Below are 22,312 nucleotides of genomic sequence, written 5' to 3'. Positions count from 1 at the left end.
TCGAATATCGGGACGGAAAAAAAAAAAGAAAAGGAGAAGAGAAAGAAATGGAAGAAATAAAACAACAGACAAGAAGAGAGGAAACAAAACTTGAAACAATAAAATTCGAACGCCGTGCGTGGACGTCTCGGTACTGTTGTTCGATCGTGATCGCAACGAAGGGGGCAAAAAGAATCAAAGGGTTAGTCGTTGGGAAAAAGTCTTCGCGTCGTTACTTTCTATTCCTCACGTGCAAGCATTTTACGTTCGAAACGCTCCAAGCGGAATCGGGTCAATAAGGCACTGTTCACCGACAATGTCTGACTAGAAAATGAATCTATTTTCGGAACTCTTGTTTACTTGTTTGTTTGTTTGTTTGTCTGTTTGCGTTTCTCATCCCTTATCTCGACGTTTCATTTCTCGTTTCGCGTCCGCTCGCTGGATCGTTCTCTCTTTCGCGGAACCGGGGACCGACCGGGCTACGTCCACCGTTTCCTTACATATTCAATTCCTTATACTCTAATCATATATATAATATACACGTGTATATATCTACCTAGCTCCATTTGTTTTCACGCTAAATCAAAAAATAGGTCGGCAAGGTTAATCTAGTATTCGGTATCCAATTCCATATCCTACGCTCACTCTACTCACGCTACTGTTAAAACGAAGAAAAAATTAACACATGAAAATATAGGTCTCCGCCGGTGAGCATTTTCACAGACATCGATCACGAAGAAGACGCGATAGAACGCGGCACGTAGAGTCGTCCCCGTACGAAAGAGAGAACGCAGAGGGCCCAGAAGAAGGAACCAGAACGCTCGGAGACGGGAAGGCGGCGAGGGTGTCGCCACCTCCTTGGGTCACCCGATGAAACGCGTTTACGAGGTCTTCATCTTCTTGTACGGTTGCATGATCACTCCGGAGCTGACCGGAATCGCGACCTGCGGTTGCGCCGCGATCGTTGCCGGATTCGGAATCTGCGGTATCTGAGGGACACCGGGTACACCGGCCGCCGCGACGCCAGCAGCGACTCCAGGCATGCTGGCGACACCCGGTAAAACCGTGTAAGGATTCTGGACGTAGGGATTTCCCTGGACCGCGGCTGCGGCCCCAGGAACGGTCGGTATCGAGGCTTGAACGTAAGGATTCGGCAGGATCTGTTGCCTCATCAGCGAGTAAGGATTGATGGGAGCGCCGGTCGGTGGTCTGGAGTAGGCTAGAATTCCAGCGGACAGAGGCGAGGTTAGGGCGCCGGGAATGCCGGCTAGGTTCGGAATCACTGGTCTAGGTGTCGCCGCTGTCGCCGGCAGGCCAGCGACCGGTGAAGTTCCAGCTGCGGCTGCGGCGGCCGCTGGATTCACCAGAGCTTGCTTGTTCAGGGCTACACCGGTGTAGTTGAGAGCCGCGAGCTGGTTGATACCGTAAGACTGCGAGGCCTGGGACAGCTTGATGGCTTTCGCGTAATTCTTCTGGGCGACCTCTTTCGCGAGAGCGGCAGGGTCGATGGGCGTGTGCAGTCCGGAAGCCATGCCGAGGGTGTTCAGCATGCTCAGACCGGCCACGTTCGAGGCGTTGTAGTTCGACATGGATACCATGTTCGTGACCGACGGTATGTTCGTCATGGAGGACATCGAGACCATGTTAACCACGCCTGGCATCGAGGTTAGGCCTGCGACCGAGGTCAACGGGCTCATCGCGGGCTGCACCGAAGCAGCGGACAACGCCAGTTGACTTTGTATCTGTTGCTGTTGATGTTGTTGTTGTAACTGGTGTTGTTGCTGCTGCTGTTGCTGCTGCTGATGTTGGCCCTGTTGCTGTTGGTGCTGTGTCTGTTGATGTTGCTGCTGCTGCTGTTGCTGTTGTTGCTGCGAAATGGTCGACGGACTCGCGTGATTCAATTCGGGGGAGTTATGCGCGTTTTCGGCATCGTGATTCTGCGTGGCATTCGGCTGCTTGTTATTGCCGTTACTATTGTTACTGTTATTGTCGGCAGTTGGAGGTGGTGGCGGTGGGTTGTTGCAGGGATCCATCAGCACGCCATTGTTGGCGTCGGCGCAGTTATTGACTGTGGCGCCACCGGTTCCCTGGGAGGAGGAGGAGGACTGAACCACCACCGCGTGGTGGTTGCTTTGCACGTTCGGGGGTTGCACGACCGATTGGTTAGAGGTTTGGGTGGGTAGGGGTGGTGTTCCAGTGTACTCACATGACACAGGCACGAAGGGCTGCTGCAGCTGCATTAACTGTTGATAGGTCGTCGCGCCGGTAGGCTGATAGACCGGCATGCCGGACTTGTCGCCCGCCGGTCGTTTATACGGAACCATTCCTGGGAAGGCCTGTAAAACAGAAGCGTGGAAAACGTTCGCGATTAGTAAGAACAATGGCTTGTCATTCGTTGGGGCGAGCCTGGCGAGTCGAGGCTTCCGCAAGGATGCAACACACGCGGAGAGGAAGCCTCGACTCCGTAGCTCCGAGGGAACATCTCTGTTCCTTCTTTTCCTCTTATTTCCTCCTTTATTTCCTCCTTCTTTCTTTTCTTTTTCGCGTGTCTCGAAAATTTGTCCCGATCCAACGGAGAGCAGGGAGCAGGTTCCGCGTACGTGGCTCCATAGCGACTCGAAGGTATCGTTTCCGGTTCTCTGTTTTATCGCACGTGAAACAGCGAGAGAAAGACATAACGACATCACCCGTACGTGCATCACTCGTAACGAGGCATTCCGGCTTGACGCCTTTTATCGACTCGCATTTAAACGCGTGTACGTTAATCGCGAAAAGAGAAAACAATTGGAGGAGATCTCGCCAGAAGCAACGATCGCGTTCCGTTTCCATCCGACTCGTTTAACGCGCGGAGACACACCACGTGTACGTGTACCGGAAAGCTCGAGCGGGACAAAAGTGCCGCGTGAATTTACATATAGCGTATATCGTTAATTAATTAATTTAATGAAATTTTTTTTTTACTTTTATGAGATTCAGTGGTTAGATTCTGCACTTACAAAGTTCTCGTAGTAGAACGATCCGACAGACTTCATGTCCATCTGCAACAAAGACAGGATCGGTTTCAACTAATTTCGAGGAGGAGGTTGTACGAGTTGCGTCTGTATAATTGGATTTCAGGAGGAAGATGAGACAGAGAAATTTGGAGGGTCGGGGTATCGGTTTTCAGAGAAACAGAATTAGGTATAGTCAATTGTCGGGCGGGTTGGTATACAACACGACAAAAGTAGGTAGTAGTGGTAGTAATAGTAGTACTAATAGTAATAGTAGTTAGTTAGTAATTAGTAGTAAATAGAAGTGGTAGTAGTGTGTAAAAGTTGTGCCGATGACGCAGCTTGCGGCGACGTTCCCAAATGACGACGATCGTTGTTGGATAACTGTAAAATGCTCGTTTCTTTTCTGTTTTCTTTCTTTTTTTCATTCTTTTTTTGCTCATCTTTTCATTTCGGCTGTTCCGCTCTATCATGTACTTTACCGCAAAGGTATTCGTTTCTTTGCGCTTTCGCAATCCCTGTTTCTACGATTATCGAAGAAGCGTGTTGGAAAGACCAGCCAGTTAGATATTACGTGCGACACCGTGTCACGGGGCCAATTAAAGGGAGAAGTCGTTGGTCCTGCTTCAATTCAGTGTCAAAATGGTCCATTAAAGAGGTACAACGCCGAACGCAAACTTGGACGAAACGGTTCTCTTTTTTTTTGTCCTATTGGAGGGGGCCTTGGAGCAACAGAGAGAAATAGACAGGCAGAGACAGAGAAACAGAGAGAAACAGAGAGACAAAGAGAGAGAGATATATATATATATAGAGAGCGAAAAAATAGCGGAAGGAAAGAGATTTTGCGTTTGTTCCGTGATTTCTCGTTGAGAGTCTTGATCCATCGATCGATTCGGCCGCCATCGAATTCACGAGGTTCCCTCGGGTAATCCGCCGTGTATCTGTACTATAATCGTGAACGAAAAGATCTCTAAAGGAAGAAGGATGAAAAGAGAAGCCGGGGGTCGCGTGGATCTGTTCGATCGAGAGCTTCCTGGCTGAAAAGCAAGTATAGATCGCGCGTGCTCGGTCGGTACAGCCGCGTAAAGGAGAAACGGAACGGACACGCGAAAAGAAGCCCCGAGCGGATATACGTGACGCGATGTATGTTAAAGTACGATGATCGATGATCGATGATCGATCGGCTGGCGACACACGCGGCTGACAGAAGAAGCGAAACGAAAGGAAAAAATTCTTCTCTTTTCTGTATTTTTCATTTATTCACCATCGAAGTGTCGGAAAGGTTAAGTTAGAGAAGAAGAAAGACAGAAGAGAGAGAGAGAGAGAGAGAGAGAGAGAGAGAAAGAGAGAGAGAAAGAGAGAGAGAAAGAGAGAGAGAAGCTGCACAGTTTCAGATGCAAAAGCTGAGAAGCTGGTAAAAAAAGGGGTTGTTTGTCGAGACAGAGCGGGAACGATGTGAATAGAACTGTTTGTCATACGATTACGAGTATTGCGTGTACATATCGACGTGACTGGGTATGGAAATAAAAGTAGAAAGAGAAAGAAAGCAAAAAAATGGAAAATAAAGAGAGAAAAAAGAGAGAGGTGCTCGCGAAACAGCGGGACGTTTGGCGTGATCAACCAGATTACAATTATAAGTCTCGGTGTGTGAACAGTGGCGGAAAATTCGTTTGCCAGTTACAGAAGTGGGGTTGAGGAACATGTCGCAAGCTCAAGTGCAAAATACCAGTGAAACAACGTCCGTCCGTCTTTTAATCATCCCCGAGTTTCTTTGAAAAGAAAAAGGATAAAGAAAAGCAAATAAACTGGATTTGTCGTAAAAACGAAAGCGAGGAATCAAGTTTGACACGGTTTCACGCGGTTTAAAATGGATCAAAAGCAGGAACGGACTATCCGTATCACCCGTTCGAAGGATAAAAATCATGGATACGTGACAGTATCGCGATGTATCAACGTACATATCAATGCATCGACGAGGAGATAAAAAAGGAAGAATCAAACGACGGGACGCGATTCCACGAAGAAAACCGAAGAAAAATAGAGGAGGGAAAGATCAGACGGATAATCCGAATTAAAGAAAAAAGGGGGGGAAAAAAAAAAGAAAAGTACAGAAACGTAGAGGTAGCGTAGAGAGTTAGCCTGTGTACGTAAAGCGATCTACGGTGCTTTTAGCAATTTCGACGTGACTCTGGAAAAAACGAGACAGAGGCCGTCCGACGAAATAAATCCGGGGAAATAAATCGGGAGAAAGAAAAATAAAGTGGAAATAAAAGAGAGAAGGAAAACGATACGAAAGCGAGGAAAAAAAGGAATATTCCGAGAAAAAGTGAGCGAAAAAATAGCGCGGTCATCGTTGGTTCTCTATGGAAAAAAGACAAAACTTTCGGGTCATCGTCCAGAGCGTCGAGGGGATGACGCTTGACACCATCACCTCGGTAGTCGCTTAAGCACAACATGCATCATCGGCGCAAGCTCAGAATTTACACAGATCTAACGCTCCGTAAACGCAGTACCAATCGTGTTTCATCGCCATGATTCTTCGTGTTCTCGTCCCTCGGAAACATCGAATCTCTCGAACATTCTCATTCCGAAGCGTATTTTCGCTTTAAAATCGATCTCTTCGCTTTTTCTCTACCCGTAACAGGCTTTTTTTTTTTTACTTTTTTTTTTATTCTTATTCTCGTTTCTCTCTCGACTCACAATTGCAGGTCCTGACGATACGGAGATTAGAGTTCAAGAATCTCGTCACGATGTTTCGCTGCGAAACACGCGCGCATCATCGATATTCCGCGATTCCCTCGAATTATCCTCGAGTCAGCCTTCGATAATAGCCGGTCGACTAGCCTTTAACGAGGCACGATCCTCCGCGTCGAGGGGACATCGAACGAAATGGAAAACGATCGTCGACGTCGGTGTTTCGTCGCGTCGACGATCTCGTTAAACTCGAATTTCGAACAGCTGCAAGGGAAATGCGCGCGTGACTCGAGACTGTGAAGCATAGCCATCGATCGGATCGCTCGATCGACCGAGTTCGTCGATCGCTGATCCGTTTCTCGTTTGATGGAGAGAAAGGTTTCGCCAGAGGGGAGGGAGGGGGGTGAGTTTTACGCGAAAATCGATCGTGTACATCGTCAACAACCACGAATCACTTCCGCTCGAAAAAACTCTATAGGTTTTCAATTTTTCCCTTTTTTCTCCCCCCTCTATTTTTTTTCCTCTTCTCTGCTCGTTGTGCCCCCTTTTTTTCAAATTCGTTCCGTTCAAAGAGACGGGGATCGAAAGATTATTTCCTTTTTTCTCGGTTTCAAATTTCGCGAGTGATCGATTCGTGGTTGATGATCGAGAAACAAACAACGAAGCGATCTATAAATACATTACGAGGCGTAAGCTCTGGTACGGACAACATTGCAACGAACGACAGTACGAAGCGAAATTAAACGTGGAAAGTAAGTGAACGGTGTGAAGAAACCAACGACGGAAACGGAAAAGTAGAGACAGAGGGCGGAAGACAGAGAAAGAGAGAAAGGTAAAGAGAGAGAGAGAGAGAGAGAGAAAGAAATTTCAGAAAATTTCGTTCCGCGAGCACAGTTTCGAGAAAAGAGGAAGCCAATGATACCGGTATACGGTGCCGTATCAATCGACGCGAATAATGGGCGCAACGAACGGTAAAACGACGAGCAAAACGAGAGAATCGAAAAGGTGAAAGGAAGAAAACAATGGAAAATAGTAGAGAATATCAACGATTCGAAATGTATAGAGATACACGGACAAATTAAAAGGCATCGACCCGGATATCGACTAGAAAAATTCTGACCTCGAACAGCGTACTTCACACGGGAATATTCTTCAAGAACGTACGCTTCTCTTCGAGTTAGAGAAAAAAGAAAGAGAAAGAAAAAGAAAGAGAGATAAAGATAGATAGATAGATAGAGAGAGAGAGAGATAGAGACACACCGAGATTGTTATTAAAGATGAAAAAGGAGATAGAGAGAGAAAGAAAAAATAAATAAATATATATATTATACACATATAGTATAATATATGTGTATATATATATATAGATAAGTATGCATATGAGAGAAAGAGAGAGGAGCTAGAGCTCTAAGCGCGCTCGGCAGTGTATTCACAATCGCAATGAATTACATGTTCGTAACTTAAAGATACGACACTACGAGGAACTTCCGGAAAATGGCCCGAACTTCTTGGTTTCGTTGCTCGCGAGCCTTCGGAGATGTCTGGAAGCTTTATCGAAGCAGAAGACGTGATATCTGGGTATATACGTGTTGCTTCGATGCTTCGTTACACTGGAGCACAGAGATGATGTTAGTGACATTTTTTTTTTGCAATTCTTTGGAATTTTCATGACGATTTTCTGAGTATACTTCATTCTTCCAGTGCTCTTCGAGAGATATACTGCTCAAAATAGAGTTTCGAAATTGGAATTTGAAACGTAATAAAATATTGAATTTTGAATTTTGAATTTGGAGAATTTTGTGATTGATAAAGACACTTTGCTTTCACCTGTTTCGAGGAATAATTATCGATTAATAATTATCGATGAAATTAGTCTAGTTATATGATACAGGTGTTTCTTTGATAGATTACGTTAAGACTCTATTTGTTACATGTAATACGATGATCGAGGATATTATTGATAAGGAAACGTTAAGTTCAATTTGATTTGCATATGCAGATTAAATGCGAAATGGTTCATTTTTGAGGTTGTCCATCGTACGATTGAATTAGAATGATAAAGTGAGATGAAATGCTATTAGCAGCAAGCGTGTTAAGCAGACATGTAAAGAGAAAAGAAATTTGATTTTTTATTTACTAGATAACTTACGTGTCTCTTGGACTGTAAGAATTTTTTACCCTGAAGGTGGAACATTGAAAATTTGATTTTCCTTCGAATTCGTTTATCGTTTTATTAATCGTTTTGAGCAGTATAGAAAGTGAATTACTATAAATTAGCACCATTAGTTAATCTCGTAGCGAATCATTAATTTCTCATTCTTGTTTGAAGGAAAATAGCAAATTTATATTTCTTCTTTAATCGAAGATTTCTGAATTTGTTGCAAGCATACATCCAATTGAAAAATTATTATTTCGTATAAATATTTAATAGCACTCGCATCAGAATATTTTTTATCCAAGCTGCTAAACTTATTTCTCAATTACCAATGGATTTTCAAAATCTACGTTTCCATTTCAAAAATGCTGCATGACAAATAGATTTGTTCAGAGACTTTTTCCATTAATTTTCATCGTAATTAGAGTCACGATTTCTCACATTTTCATTGTCCGAATTTTCTTCTTTCGCAAAGCTAGCAACGAAGAAGAACATTGTTCTTTATCTAGAGAAATTATGAATTTAAACATTTTATATATTCAACAAGTAAGAACAAAGATTCAACAAAATATCATCTACATTAATCTAAACATTTAATAATTTACAATCTCTTCGAGACCTCCATTAAATAAACAAAATACTGTTCTTAAATCTTCAAGCACTGACAGAACTTCTAACACAAAAAAAAATTATATAAAAATACATCTCTACGAAAGCAAAAAACGACTGAACAAAAGCAAATGTTTATCGCTGAAGACGATGCATATAATCCGTTCTATCTCTAGAACACTCTATGAAACGAAAAATACAGCTCGAGGCACTAACCTTCCAAAAATAAAAAAAAAAGAAGAAAAAGATAATAAAATCACGTTATATATCTATGAAACAATTCTATCTCTGCCACGAATGTCTCGAGAAACTAAAAATTAAAGCTATGTAAGGTGCTAATTCACAGTTACTCACCCCTGGTAACGCAAAAGTCTCTAACGTCCATCGAGGATCACGACACACCAACGTGTCACTCGCGAAATAATAAGGAAACCAACGAAAGGAAAAAAAAAAAAAGAAAAAAAGTTTCAGAAATAGAGAAAGATAAGAAAAAAAAAAAAAAAAAAAAGGAAAGAAAAATCGTTCGGGCCAATTTTACGGAATTCAGCTACGAAAAAAGGAAAGTGTACTCCATGCATAAGCCGTGGTACCATTAGCAGATCATCATTGGAGTCGCGCATCCGCTTCTTGCCGAGTTCGATGCTCGCCATATTGGCGCTCTGAAGTCCTCCGGGAACCGCAGTTGCCGGCACTCCTGACACTCCGCCAGCCAACGCGCCCATTCCCGCAACGTTCGTCGGCATAGTCGCCGTCTGCTTTTTCATTTTCATTTTTTTTCATATATTTTTATTTCATTTTTCCGTGTTTCGTCCAATTTTATTTTTTTGTTATCCGTGTTCCGCGCGTATTTTCACCATACGCGCGATCGATCATCCAAATTTCCCCGTCAATCCGTCATTTTTTTCCCCCGTTCGTGTTTCCAATTTTTGTTGTTGTTGTTGTTGTTGTTTTAAATTTGTACACGAGTATTTTCATACGTATTTTTTTTGTTTTGTTTTGTTTTTTAATTTCGTACCCCATAGACGGGTTACCATAGGGACACCAAGCAGGTTATTGGCGAGCGACGTTTCCACGTTCGGTATCGATTACATGCGTCGTGTCGTTCCCATGGTCGGTTCGTTGGTACCATTTTTACGTTCGTTCGTATGTTTGTTCACGTTTTCCAATCAGTTTCGTCGTTGCATTCGGCGTTACACGAACGCAGGTTCAAGGTTTCGTTCACGCATTTCCCCCACGGTTATCCGATTTTCGTTCGTTTCCGGTTCGAGGTACGTTTCAGGTTCCGGGCGCACAGGGTTTTCGGTCGGCATAATTTCGCAGGCGTTAATTGGCAGGTAGCGAAGCGCACGAAGGTTTTTGTCAGCAAGCATGAAGAAGCATCGTCAGGCGGAAGAGGGCAAGATAAAAATCAAAAAAAGAAAAACAGACCAGTTGAGGCTAAAGGCAAGAAACGACAGAATCGCGTATATAATATACACATATATAAAATTCAAATGTCCAATGTTTAAAGATAGTTTACAAGTAGCTTAAAAATCGTCGTACATACGAATAAATTATCGCCAATATTATTTATGTACATATATATATATATATACACACATATACACACAAATAACTTATATTAATTACGCGAACCGACGATAAATCATATATACGTATATATATGTACAGAAAAAGGGTACCAAAGTTTCCCTTACACCCACGTACCACGCGTGTCACACATAAACGCGCATACACGCGGGTGTTCCATGGCGCGACACGCGTAAAATGACACGCGAATTAATGTGCCAAGCACGCGCGAACGCGACACGCTTCTCGGGATGCTCTCGCGAGTTTCGCGTAATTGCCTCGCATCCCTCTTCCCGCGATTCCATCCTTTTCTCTCCCGTTTTCTTCCCCCTTTCCGTCGCGGAAAACCCGCCCGGCACAGGACCCCCCGTGGAGCGTGTCGAGTCGCGGGCCCTGGATCCGGCAAAGACGCGCGCTCGCGAACCGAGGACAGCTGCGAGTACGCGATACCGGTGTCGGTACTTCGTGGAAGAGAATAACAGAGATCGTGGTTTCGGCGTGGGTCGCCTAGTCCAGCTGAAACAGGTCGGAAAAGTGAATAGAAGGGGTGGAAGCGGATAACGGGGGCCTGACACCCTGGAAGAAACACAAGTGAGCATATTCAGTATCGACAAGTGGCAATCATGTTAACAGTAAGAGCAAAAAAACAGTAAAGATGATCGACGATAATGGTAAGATGGCTAACGGAAGCCTGTAGCAGTGTCTCTGCTTGCTCGTCCACAAGGCCTGCGAACTAATGGCAATGAGTCCGTGTGTGTGTGTGGCCCCGACGAGGCGTCTAGAACGTGAGAAACAGGCGTGTCCTGGTAATTGAAAATAAATTATCCAGGTGAAGACTGAAGGTGCGAGGAGTAAGTGGAGGAAGAGATGAGACATATATAGAGAGAAGTCGTGTGAAATAAGGGGAGCAAGAGGCGAAAGAGTATAACTGGGAAATTCCATTTGATCGTCCATCGGGATATCGCCTGGCGTTCCTGACTCCGGCAACACCTGCAATAATCGGCCAGCTATCTGTCGAAATTGATTAGTTTCGCTGTGATATCCTCTCGTTTCATCCCCCTCTCCCGTGTCCGACCTCTGTTGCTTCCTTTGGCTATCGAGGGACAAGGAAGAAATAAGAAACAGCGGCTAGATATACCTATGGGCATCCGTGGTACTTGGAACGCGAGGACTCGTGAGGAGACGGATGAAACGAGAGGCGAGAACAGTGAGACAAAGAGAGAGATAGAGAGAGATAGAGAGAAGATAAATAAGGAAGAGGCGTCTCTTTCGAAATCTTTGGTTAATCGGGTGCCTGAAAAATTGACGAATAAAGACATGTTCATTAATTGACACATCACGCTGCACACGCTTCCGGTCACGACGAGTTCAATGTCCGCTTGGTTCCATCGTTGGCATCTCGTCTCCCCGTGGTCGTCGTCGGTTTACGGAATGTATCGAGCGTGTATGTATAGGCGAATGTACGTGTAGGTGTGTGTCACATGTGCGTGCGGATCGTGTGTAACATCTTGTGTATGCACTCGTGTAATCGAGAACAACTGGACACAGATTCTTACTACACGGCTGGTCTACCGTCTATCTACATCGTAGACCCCGCGACCGATCCGTACTCTCTTTTCTGTAGGTGGTATGCATCACAAGGGACATATTTCGTGTCGTATAGTTTGACAAACATTCAGACATTGTGGCGTAGCAATTCCGAAGAGTGCATTTTGAGGTGTCGCATTCGACTTCTACCCGATGATGGATCCCTCGATCGCGTGGCCACTCGACGGCCCCAGGTCGGGGTTAATCGATCTAATGGAATATCGGTTGGCAGTGCGAATACGATACGACGCGATACGAATGACTAGATCAAAGAGCCACGCGATTAAATCGCTCGACTCGATAAATCCTCGTCGACCGTCACTGCTTATTTTTATTCCCTTTCATGCGCGAATCAAACATCCCACCGGGGGGTCTAATCCGAGCAGCGACTCGTCAGGCATTTGAGACCGATTTTCCTTGCTTTTATGTCACGTCGATATTACTTTAAACGGGGACTGGACGCTAATGGAAATTTGATTCAAAAAGTCCCAAAGGATCGTTTCGAAAGAGACAGAGATGGCTCTTAAGGCGAATTTACGCTCGTGCTCTTTGGCAGAACATAGGTGATCCACGGTGAATTTGAAAAATAAAAGCTGAAGAATACTCATAAGCACCCCAACTTCCGATTTGTTTCGCTAATACCCCAAAAGCGAGCTATTCGCGCGAGACTTTCGCGTTGGATAGGGTGCAGATAAAAATAGCGTAAGATCTAAATTCGCCTTTAAGCCGAAGGTTCGCGATCTTGATAGAATACGGAGAAAATGGCGCACGAGCGCGCTTAGACGTACCGGGCTCGAGGTAAATTTTCGGACGAAGGTTACACCGTCGGTACGCGGTATGCACCCTTGGGAAATTGAAAACCACTTTTAGAGAATGAGACTTCCCTGCCAACAAGCTGGTCTGCCGCAATCATCCATGTGAGACTTTTCTTCCATTGTGTCCGGGTGTGGCTGCAGGTCTTCCGCGCGACGTCGCTGAAAATGTCTTTCTCGCATTCTCTCGTTTCTCTTTTTATCGTTCTTTCTTTCGTCCTTTTTCCTTCTATTCTTTTTCTCTTTTGTCTTCGCCAGTTTCTCTGACATTTTCCTCGCTCTTTTGGTATTTTTTCTCTACGTTCGTTCTCTATCCCCCGGACAATGGATAATTTTTTTGCTCCCCCGCAGACGAGTTCGCGAACGGTCGAACAGCGGAATATCTTTTCTTCATCCGGCGTTCGAGAAACGTACGAGCTTTCCCATCGGTTGCCTTCGGATTGCCTGCTTTCTCTTAAACGATGCTCGTCTTTTCCTCGTATCTCGAACCAACCATCGTGGTCATCGTCGATCGTCCCTCGACTTTTACTCCATCGCGTCGATCTAACTCTCAGAACTCCTTTGTTTAGCAACGAATCTATTCGCGAGGACGAGATAGAAACGTTTCCAACCGCGAGATCACGTTGTCAGACGCGAACAGGTGCGAAAATCTTTCAAGGAACAGTGCCTCGAGTCGAGGGAAGATCACGAGGCGTACGCGAGTCTCGACGAGCGTTTCTAGCCAACGATCCATTCTCGTTCCGATCGTTTCATTCGAGATTGCACGAGCGCGAAGAAAAATCCGCGTAGATGGTCGCGAGGACGCGTGCAAAGGTGAACGAAGACAGAAAGATCCGAGAAACACACTCCCTTTCGTCCCTGGCCCACACACCTCCCAACAAACCCAATCCGATCTCAGACTTCCGGACATGATTATGGATGCGTATTCTTTGACTCTGATTTTTTCCTTTACGTTTCTATTGCTTTTACCTCTATATTAGTTTACTGTACTTTATTTTTTTTTTTTTTTTTTTTTTTTTTTTTTTTTTTTTTTTTTTTTTTTTTTTTTTTTTTTTTTTTTTTTTTTAGTTTTTTTTTATACTTTTCTAGGCTCGACAACTCTCAGTGTAGCGTTTTTGTGTGGGGCAGCAAAACAGCAGCGAGGGTTGATAGCCGGGGTTCGTGCAGCACAGCTTGTCAGCAGAGTGGTGTACGTGTCATTCGTAAAAGACATGTCACTTTTAACTACTACTTCTTATTTACAAGATCGTGATCACGCTCCATTTCGACGTGTTTGCCGGTGGAAATTTGGCCGAGAGGAAGCGCACGTCAGGGAGCATATAGGATCGTCGTGTTATTCATCATACCACAAACGTTCTGGACTAAATATACAGAATTGCGACATGTTAAACACAGTACGGTTAAAAGAATATAGATACACGCAATGATCGTATGGCCGCAAGAACAGTTGATAGAAATGGAGCGGTCACGTGTGGCTGCGGAAACATCTTGTACTTATTTACGACCTAGGCACCGAAACAGGTGATTGGTGTATTGCAACTAGTTCTTTGCACCTGGATAGCTGCGATAGGCTGCTAGAAAGAGAGAAATAGAACAGTGGTGTTTTGGTGATGTTAACAAGAATTCTGCCTCGTGTACTACTCACTACACGCTACGAGAACGGCTGAACATCATACAAGGAATAATGTAGAAAACTGGACGAACACAAAAGCGACAAACAATGGAGGAAAGAACGGGAGCGTACGATCGATGGGACCAGCGTGAAACGGAGCAAGAGAACAACAGGGATATTCGATTAAAATAAAATAAAAAACAGAGAAAAAGGAGTAAAAGTAAATGAAAGAAGGCACAGTCGAGAGTAGAAACGAGATCAAAGGGGGGGAGAGGGGGAATGAAGGAAAGAAAATAGACGGGACAGGTGGAGACGGGGCACGGAGAGGCTGCACCGTGTACAGGGTGAAATGGAGAACGAAAAGGGTTGAAAATGAAAAGTAAGATAGGAGCAACGGGGTTACAACGTGAGAGAAACTAATATAATATACATCTCGGCGATAACCGTGTCGAGTTTGGCGTCTGGTTCGCTCGTTTCCTTCCATTTTTCTTTCCATCTCGTCTTCCGCGATCTATACGATGGACAAATTGCTTCATCGATCGGCGCGTTTAATTAACGCGCGTTGTCGCGCTCGAGGATGACAATGGAACTGTTTGTCACGTTTCTCGGTACCCCGTAGCCTGGTTAATTCGCGCTCGACGACACGCTCGCCACGGTTATCGCGTAATTCGAGCACTGCGCAACTATTGGCCAATTTTACTTTGTGGTTCGGTAACCTGTCTCACGTGCGACAGTGCCATACACAGAGAGATAGATAGATAGAGAGAGATATGTATATATGTATATATATACGTATCGCTGTAATAATATGTATATATATATAACGACGAAACAGATGGATAGATAGATAGAGAGCTCGATACGTGTGTAATAGCGTATATATATATATATATAAGAGTACGTAAGAGGGACTACTGCGTTCAAGGGTGAAGCCCGACGTATATACTCGACGTAGATTGGCGAAAAGCAGCGCAGCAACGAAAGCTCCTTTTGACGCAAACCCAGGAAACTGAAAGAGGGTGATAGAGTACACGTGAAAGATCGAAGATAGAATAGATAGATAGATAGATAGATAGATAGATAGATAGATAGATAGAGAGAAAGAGAGAGAGAGAGAAGAGGAGGTGCGTGTGTGTGGGAAACGAGGAACAGAGATAGAGAGACAGACGAAGAAACGATACGTAGGGGTTGAAAAGAACGAGAGAACGTGGAAAGGGTTCGATGTGCGGTCAAGTAGGATATGCGTGCACTTCGAGTCTTTTGTTCTTGGGGAACGACGTAATTTCCGTCTTGTTCTTCGAGAGCTTCGTTCGAAGCATCTCGAATACGCATTTACCCGATTTCCCCCTTCCCATCGTCAGACGAATGGTACACGCGGTGTAACTAATCGTGGGAATATTCTATTTCTTTTTGTTTTCTCTCTTTGTCACTGACCAACGTTAAGTCGCTTGGAGGCTGAAAACTCGAAAGAATCGTTCCTTTGCGCAAATTTCGATCGTCCGCATGCAATCTGCTTCGGTACTCCCCGCCATAGGCGTGCCAATTAAAGCCACGAGACGTATATACACACGAAACGGCCAGACTGTCACCACCACCGCATCTTTCCGCGAAGCTCAGCCCAGGTTCAAACAGACAACAGCGCCGGCTGATAGACCAGTTTCCAGCGACGACGAGGAGAGACAAAAAAAAATAAGGGTTGAGAAAAAAAAAAAAGAATGAATAAATATAGACACGTGTACAAGACATCCGCACATGAAGCACACGCCACATGGAAATAGAGAGAGAGAAGAGTAGAGAGGCGAGAAGAGAGTCAGAGTGAAGAGACAGGTGAACTTTGGATGGGATCGATCCGTTGATGTTTTTCGGTCCACGGTGCATCCTTTTAGGTTGGACATCGGATCTACGCTCGATCTCTCCGACTTTTCGCGACAGCGATCATTTTCTCACTCAACCAATCGTATAATATGATAGTACACGAAAGTTTAGGCTCAAGCTCGTTGCAGATAGATCGGACTATATCGAACAATTGCGCGTAGTTTCTAATTGAAATGCGCAAGTCTTTGGCACAATTTAGGAGAAGTAATTAGAACCACCGGCGAATGATCGAAAGAACCGCTTCGCAAGGTTAGCGATTATTTAAATTACAACGAGGGCTTCTAAATAGCTTAACGCGAATACCCAAAATCGTCACACGACGCGATGCTAGTTACCCGAATCCGAACTTTACACCCAAAAGAGCCAACAGGGAAAAGAACGACCCAATAACGATTGTACGCCTTGGAACGTCAGACATCGCGATGGAACCGGTAACTCGACCAAGCCTCTCGCTAGAGAAATTCCTCTCAAAGATTCCCTTTCAAGTTGCCTCGTTAATGGGCCGAGCGAAAACGGAGACAGGATCGCGACGGTTTCACAGACGCCGCGGTTCCTAGGAGACGTTTCCGCGACCACGTCGATTCTTTATCCTCCAGTCAGCTCCGTATCTGTCGGGCTCATTCCTCTAACGACGACAGCTTTTGTCACGTGGTCATCGCGGCGGATCGCGCGGGAGGTGGTCCGGGGACTATAGATTCAAAGGGAGCGAGCAAGGAAGACTTATCGGATCTCAGGGTGCAAAGGTTCTCCAGCGGGGATCGAGGGAAAAGGAAAAGGGACGGAGCGTGTCGGGTGTATCGGTACGCTCTCCGCGATTCGAACGGCGAGACCAAGTGGAGGAGATAGATAGACGGAAAGGGGGTCGAGGTGGAGAAAAAAAAGTTAGATAAGAGACGTATCCTGGGGAGGATGATAAAACTGAACGGACTCGGTTCGTGGGGCAAGTAAGGGTGAGTAAAGAAAGAAAATGCTAGATAGTCAGAAGTGAAAGAAAGTTAGAGACGTATGACAGGAAAGAGATAGACTGATAGAGAAGAAGAGACAGAGAGATAGAGGCAGAGATAGAGATACAGAGAGAGAATGAGAGAAAGACAGAGTGTGAGAGAGAGAGAGAGAGAGAGAGAGAGAGAGAGAGAGAGAGAGAGAGAGAGAATGCATTACCGCAATGCTAGCCCGAGATTGTGCGGCCTTAATGTGGGCTTGAAGGTGCAGAGGGGGGTGGAAATAGCGGCAGGGGTCCCGATTGCATCGGCCCTTGACAGCATCCATGCAGACCGTCACAGAGCCGTCCTCGTTCGCCTGCACCGTCTCGAGGGGGTGCGCAAACCGGCACTCCATCTCGCCGCGTTTGCACGCCCCGCGTTGAAACTCGCGACATACCTACAGCAAGAGCGAACACGCATGGCATGGCACTCTATCTATGTGGCCAAAGGGGGCTGAGGGGCTTGGGGTGGGGCGCAAAACCGGGGGCAGCTCCAGGAACAGTTGGGTGAGGCGATAAACTGGTCTCTGTGTCTGTTCGTGTGTCTTGGCTGGTGAGTGTGTCGTGGGTGTGCATATGCGTTGGACGTGTGTGTCGGTTATATGTATTATACGTGCGTGTGGGAATGGTCGTTCTGCTTTTTTTTCTATTCTTTTTCTCACGAAGGTGCTTCTATCCTTCGAGGAGGTTAGGCAGGAGAAGGGATGGTCCTGGATTTCTTCACGAGTTTAGGCTACTGAGGCTACTGGGGAGGTTCGGATGCTGGGTAGGGCGAAGCAGAGATAAACGTTCGCTGGATGGATCAAGTTTTCGAGTCCAAGAAACATGTCTGATTTTGCACGTTTATTAAGGTCGCGTTGAAATGGTTCATGGCGGAGGGGATCCTGGATCGTTGATTCGTCGTTCAATATGCGTGTCGCGTATGAAAGAGATGTTTAGGTTAGGTAAGACGGGAAGATGAATGGTAGGCTTGAACAAACGTTGGTGCTGGAGTTTGATATTAATCGTGAGTACATAGTTCCGAGATAGGCCTCGCTGTCCTGCGGACCCAGGACATTATCAAATACCTTTCAACTCGTTACTTCCCGACGTTCGTGTATTCACGATTAATTAATCCCGAATCTTCAACTACTTTATCTATGCGAAATCAGTTGAATGCGATACTTTGGCAAAAATTTACTTTGCGGTACTAGCAAAATGAACAATTCCGTTAAGAAAGAATACCTCGATACGAATCAGCCTGAGAACAGATAGAAAGGTAGACAATAAAGACAAAGAGTTTATCCGACAATCTGACGCACTCAACTGATTCCTGGCTGACTCTAGCCAAACAGACGACGAGGGATCATTTGTCAAGCAATTCGAATCCGACGTGGGAATATGTACAGATGGAATCGAAGACAGACGAATAATGCAGAGAGTACAAGGAGAATCCAGAGAGGAATCTAGAGGACGTGTGTGAGGTGGTGGAAAGAGGCGAAGACGAAGACGAAAGTATCAGTGTGAGAAGAATGCAAGGCAGAGAAAGTAAAGTAGTGAAGAGAGAACGAGATATGTATAGTGATGGCAGAGGATCGAATGATGCGAAAGAGCGCCCCGTTGCTAGATTCGTACGGGTCTGTTGCTGGGAGCCCAAAAGAACAGCCCAGCTGACTTCCTTTCGGTTTCTCATCTGCTCTTTCTGGCCGTTGGTACTGTACCCCGATCCACTGACATATCCGTTCCTCGAAACTACGCGTGTATCGAACGTACATCTACGAATTTTTCAATTTCATCCGCAACGGGACTTACCAATATCCAATTCCAATCTCTTCTTCGATTATCATCCTAGACCAGGTCACGTCCAATTACCGATCTTCCTCGGCTAATCGTACGGAGTGCCGGAAACTGATCGCGCGTGATCGATGCATAAGTATGGCAGCGACTTGTCAGGGAACGGGGCATATCAACGCCCAGAAGGATGAGAAAAATAAAGATCGGGCACATCTAATCACTACTCTCTACGTTGGAGCTAAATACCGTGTTGAGATCTGCCAAATAGGCGTCGCTCGCTGGTTTCGGTGTACCCTCGCCCCGCCCAATAAGGTCAGAGGACACGGAAAATCGGACGGCTATATTTCGAGAAGGTGAGCGAAAACATGTAGGGCGTTTCGGGGTGGTTTCAGGGGTCGTGTGATGGTGGGGGTTCGGTGGTGCTGTGGTGGTGTAGTATGACGGATGCCTCCACGGATGCATCCCAGTTCTCAGTGTTCTATCAATCGGGTTAATTCGCACATGTGTTAGAGGATTCCTTGCGCATGCATCACCTACTATTTCCGGCCGTTTGTCTTTCGTTGCAATGCACGCCGTTTCGGAAAAATATATAGTCCGATGAACCTTCGGCGATATTTCACGGCGATTTATACGCCAGCCGTGCGAACGAGAAAGTGACAGTGACGGAGCAATGAAAACGACGAAAAAAATGGGAACAAAAATTGCAAATAAAACGAGAGACGAAGCACCGTTTTCCAGCTGCCGGTTGTTACCGTTGTAAACGACGTTTATGTTTGGCTCGTTGGCCAATGGCAACTCGTGACAGCTGGTCCCGTTTTGGGACCGTATTATGAAACGATTCAACAGTCTGAGATTGCTAACTTTCAGGTTTTCTTTCTTCGTATAGTCTCTATATTTTCTGCGAGATCACTGTGAAATTTTAAGAACGTATTCCATCTATCGAAGTGAAAATATCTCGCGTCCCGTCGACGCGTAACAAATTCGTAACGTTAATAGCAATAAACATAAAAGCCAACAAACGCGCGAAAATAAATTCTCGAAGATGGCGTAAGCCTGCAATCCTGGCAACGAAATACGAAAATTACGTTGGGTTGAAAAATTCTCGCGAATATAACATCTTTCTGAAACGCGAGATTCGCACGAACGAAATTATTATATACAAAGCGGTTTCTATAAGCAATTAATTTTTATTCTACCCCTTTCGCAACAGAAGCCTTCCATTTTTGCCACGCTTCCGACACACAGATACACATGTCGTTGCGGTAAGACAGCGCAGTCAATAATTTCTCCGACACTGTTTCCATTTACCAACTCAAAGCGAAATTGACACCTGCCATTTCGTTATTAGAATAGTTATCTACTATGACACGGGAACTAATTGCAAGCCGATACCCGCATTCTCATCGGTATCCGATATCAAACTACGATTTCAGCAAATGTAAATCATGCTTACATGCTGCACAACGTCCTCTAACATTTGCCTTAACAGATATACAAAGATATATATAAACTCTGTCGTAATATCGAATAAAAGAACATTCTCAAAATTTGACACCAAACGTCGTAAGCGTTCTCCGTCTCAGTTCGCAGTGGAGTAGCTACGCGATTACTCGGACGAATACGTTCTTAAAATCGACGATACAGGTAATCTCAGTGGTGAAAGAAAAACAAGCCAGCCATTTTCATTAGAGAAGAAAAAAAAAGAAAAAAGAAAAAGGAAACACCTCGATACACCGAACCTTTTTCGTTCGATTATACGATTATACAGTTTCAGTGACACGACAGCCAAGTATCGCGAAGAGAAACGATAGAGACGAGACCGCGGGAAATGGTGGTAACCAAAGCGTCGATCACGAGTTTCCTCTCGACTATATATTTTCCAAGGTGCGTCGCAAACTCACCTAACATTCCGGTAGAGCCATGCAAGCCGGTTACGCTTGTGTTTCATTCAGCCGTGGACGCAGAACGTCCAGCGTGGATTAATGCCCGCGGCCAGCGATCGCCGCTTGCGGGCCGCGCGTGTTAGGAGACAGCAAGCATGTGAGTGTTAGAGCATGCACCGCGAGACACAGTGCTCAAAGAGTTCGGGGCCTTTTCCTTCGTTCCTGGACGTCTAAACGCCGAACGAGCGAGCACCGTCGACAGCTCGCGCCGCAGAACCGGAAGCTGAGGATCTGGCTGCTGCGCGAGGTGCGGACAGGTGTGAAAAGGCTGCAAGCTCGTTGAGGAACGCACGCACGGGAGTCGAACGATTAACGAGACACACACACGTACACAGGCGATACACGATTCGTACACGATCAAAGATATCGAACATATAGATATACATGTATGTATGTAAATAGATAATACGGATACAGATATGTATGTACATACGAATATGCGGACAGATATACACAGAGAGACAAAGAAGTATTCGCACGAGAGAGTAGGAAAGAAGACAGGAGAGAAGAACGACAAAGAACAGACAGAGAAAGAGAGAGAGGGAGAGACAAAGACACGATGAATGGTCCCTTCTTTTTCCTTCTTCACTTACAACGTTCATCAGACACGTGTTTACTACGTGCATACGCAACCACCTCTAGCTAGGCGTGTTACTCTATTTTGTTACATCCTCGTGCGTCTCCTTGGACTCCTTTTCCTTCATCGAACTTCATCGAACTGCTTGGCGCCTCTGTTTCGAGAGGTACATACTAGAGGAATCGTTTCTCGAGGTGGTATGAGAGAACAGAGTTGACCGTAGGTTCCCGGACGAGCGGAGGAACCTCGTTTGGAACACCGTGGTCGCAAAATAGAGACGCGAGAGAGGGGGGAAGAAAGATTGACAGAGACTGAAAGAATGGCAAACAGGGTTGATACCGATAGAATATTAGCTGCCAGCGTGCTGTCTGCTCGTCGGGTTTCGATCAGGTTTCGAAGCACGTCCACGCTAGGAAAGTTGGACAGCTTTCTAGGGGTCCCGTGATCGCTGGTGTGTGTGCTCGTGTGTGATCCGGTTAGTCCATCGGCTATCGAATCGCGGAACGTTCTCTTCGTTTCCAGACGCTGAGGACTTCCGGTCTGCGTGTGGCGGACGCGACACCTTTCGCGCTCCGCGTCGTTCCGTTCCCGATTCGCGATTATGCGATGGACCACGGGTAACGTACACGCGTTACCCAGCTTTCGTAATCAGCAGAGACAAGAGAGACAGATGTTGACAGACACAGAGATAAACACGGCCGAAAAGGAAAGTAAAAGAGAGAAACGAAACGAAAAGAAAACGGAGAACTAAGGAAGAAGAAGAAGAAGTAGAAGAAGAAGAAGAAGAAGAAGTTAAGAGTTACATTACTGGCCGCTGAAGCGCACACACAAAATCGAACATAACGGCGTTGGAGATGAGAATGACTGCGTTTTACGAGTCATCACATGTGTGGATGTATCGTGTATACTTGTGTCCGTGACACGGGTGATCTGACAGTGTACGTGTGGAGCTACGTACTTGTTACAGTACGCGTCGCTTGTTCGTCTCGTGTCCACGTGTATCGTGGTGTTTTGGCGGGTAAATGCAATATAAAAATGTCAAATAACTCGCATGCGATCGTATACAATAATACGTAAAAGCACCTCCTCCTAGCTGTAAAAGTATAAACACATAAGTCGCATTTCACGTTCAACGATTAATAGAATTAGTATAAA

At 45.4% G+C, this 22,312-nt stretch overlaps 1 protein-coding gene across 1 annotated transcript in view; it reads right to left on the bottom strand.

Annotated features, from left to right (window-relative positions):
- Positions 1 to 66: 66 nt before the first annotated feature.
- The window catches only part of LOC108550841 (zinc finger protein 36, C3H1 type-like 3), a 70,800-nt gene continuing 48,554 nt past the window's right edge, over positions 67 to 22,312 (bottom strand). The window contains exons 5-7 of the mRNA XM_017904738.1: positions 17,044 to 17,262; positions 2,976 to 3,017; positions 67 to 2,315 (exon numbers count right to left, since the gene is read on the bottom strand). Of these exons, the coding sequence (XP_017760227.1) occupies positions 861 to 2,315; positions 2,976 to 3,017; positions 17,044 to 17,262 (1,716 nt within the window). The 3' untranslated portion in view covers positions 67 to 860. The remainder of the gene's footprint in view (positions 2,316 to 2,975; positions 3,018 to 17,043; positions 17,263 to 22,312) is intronic.

This window comes from Eufriesea mexicana, unplaced genomic scaffold (genome assembly GCF_001483705.2).
Source record: "Eufriesea mexicana isolate 0111107269 unplaced genomic scaffold, ASM148370v2 scaffold4744748305, whole genome shotgun sequence".
NCBI classification, from domain to species: Eukaryota; Metazoa; Arthropoda; class Insecta; order Hymenoptera; family Apidae; genus Eufriesea; species Eufriesea mexicana.
This window is presented reverse-complemented; position numbering and strand designations above follow the sequence as displayed.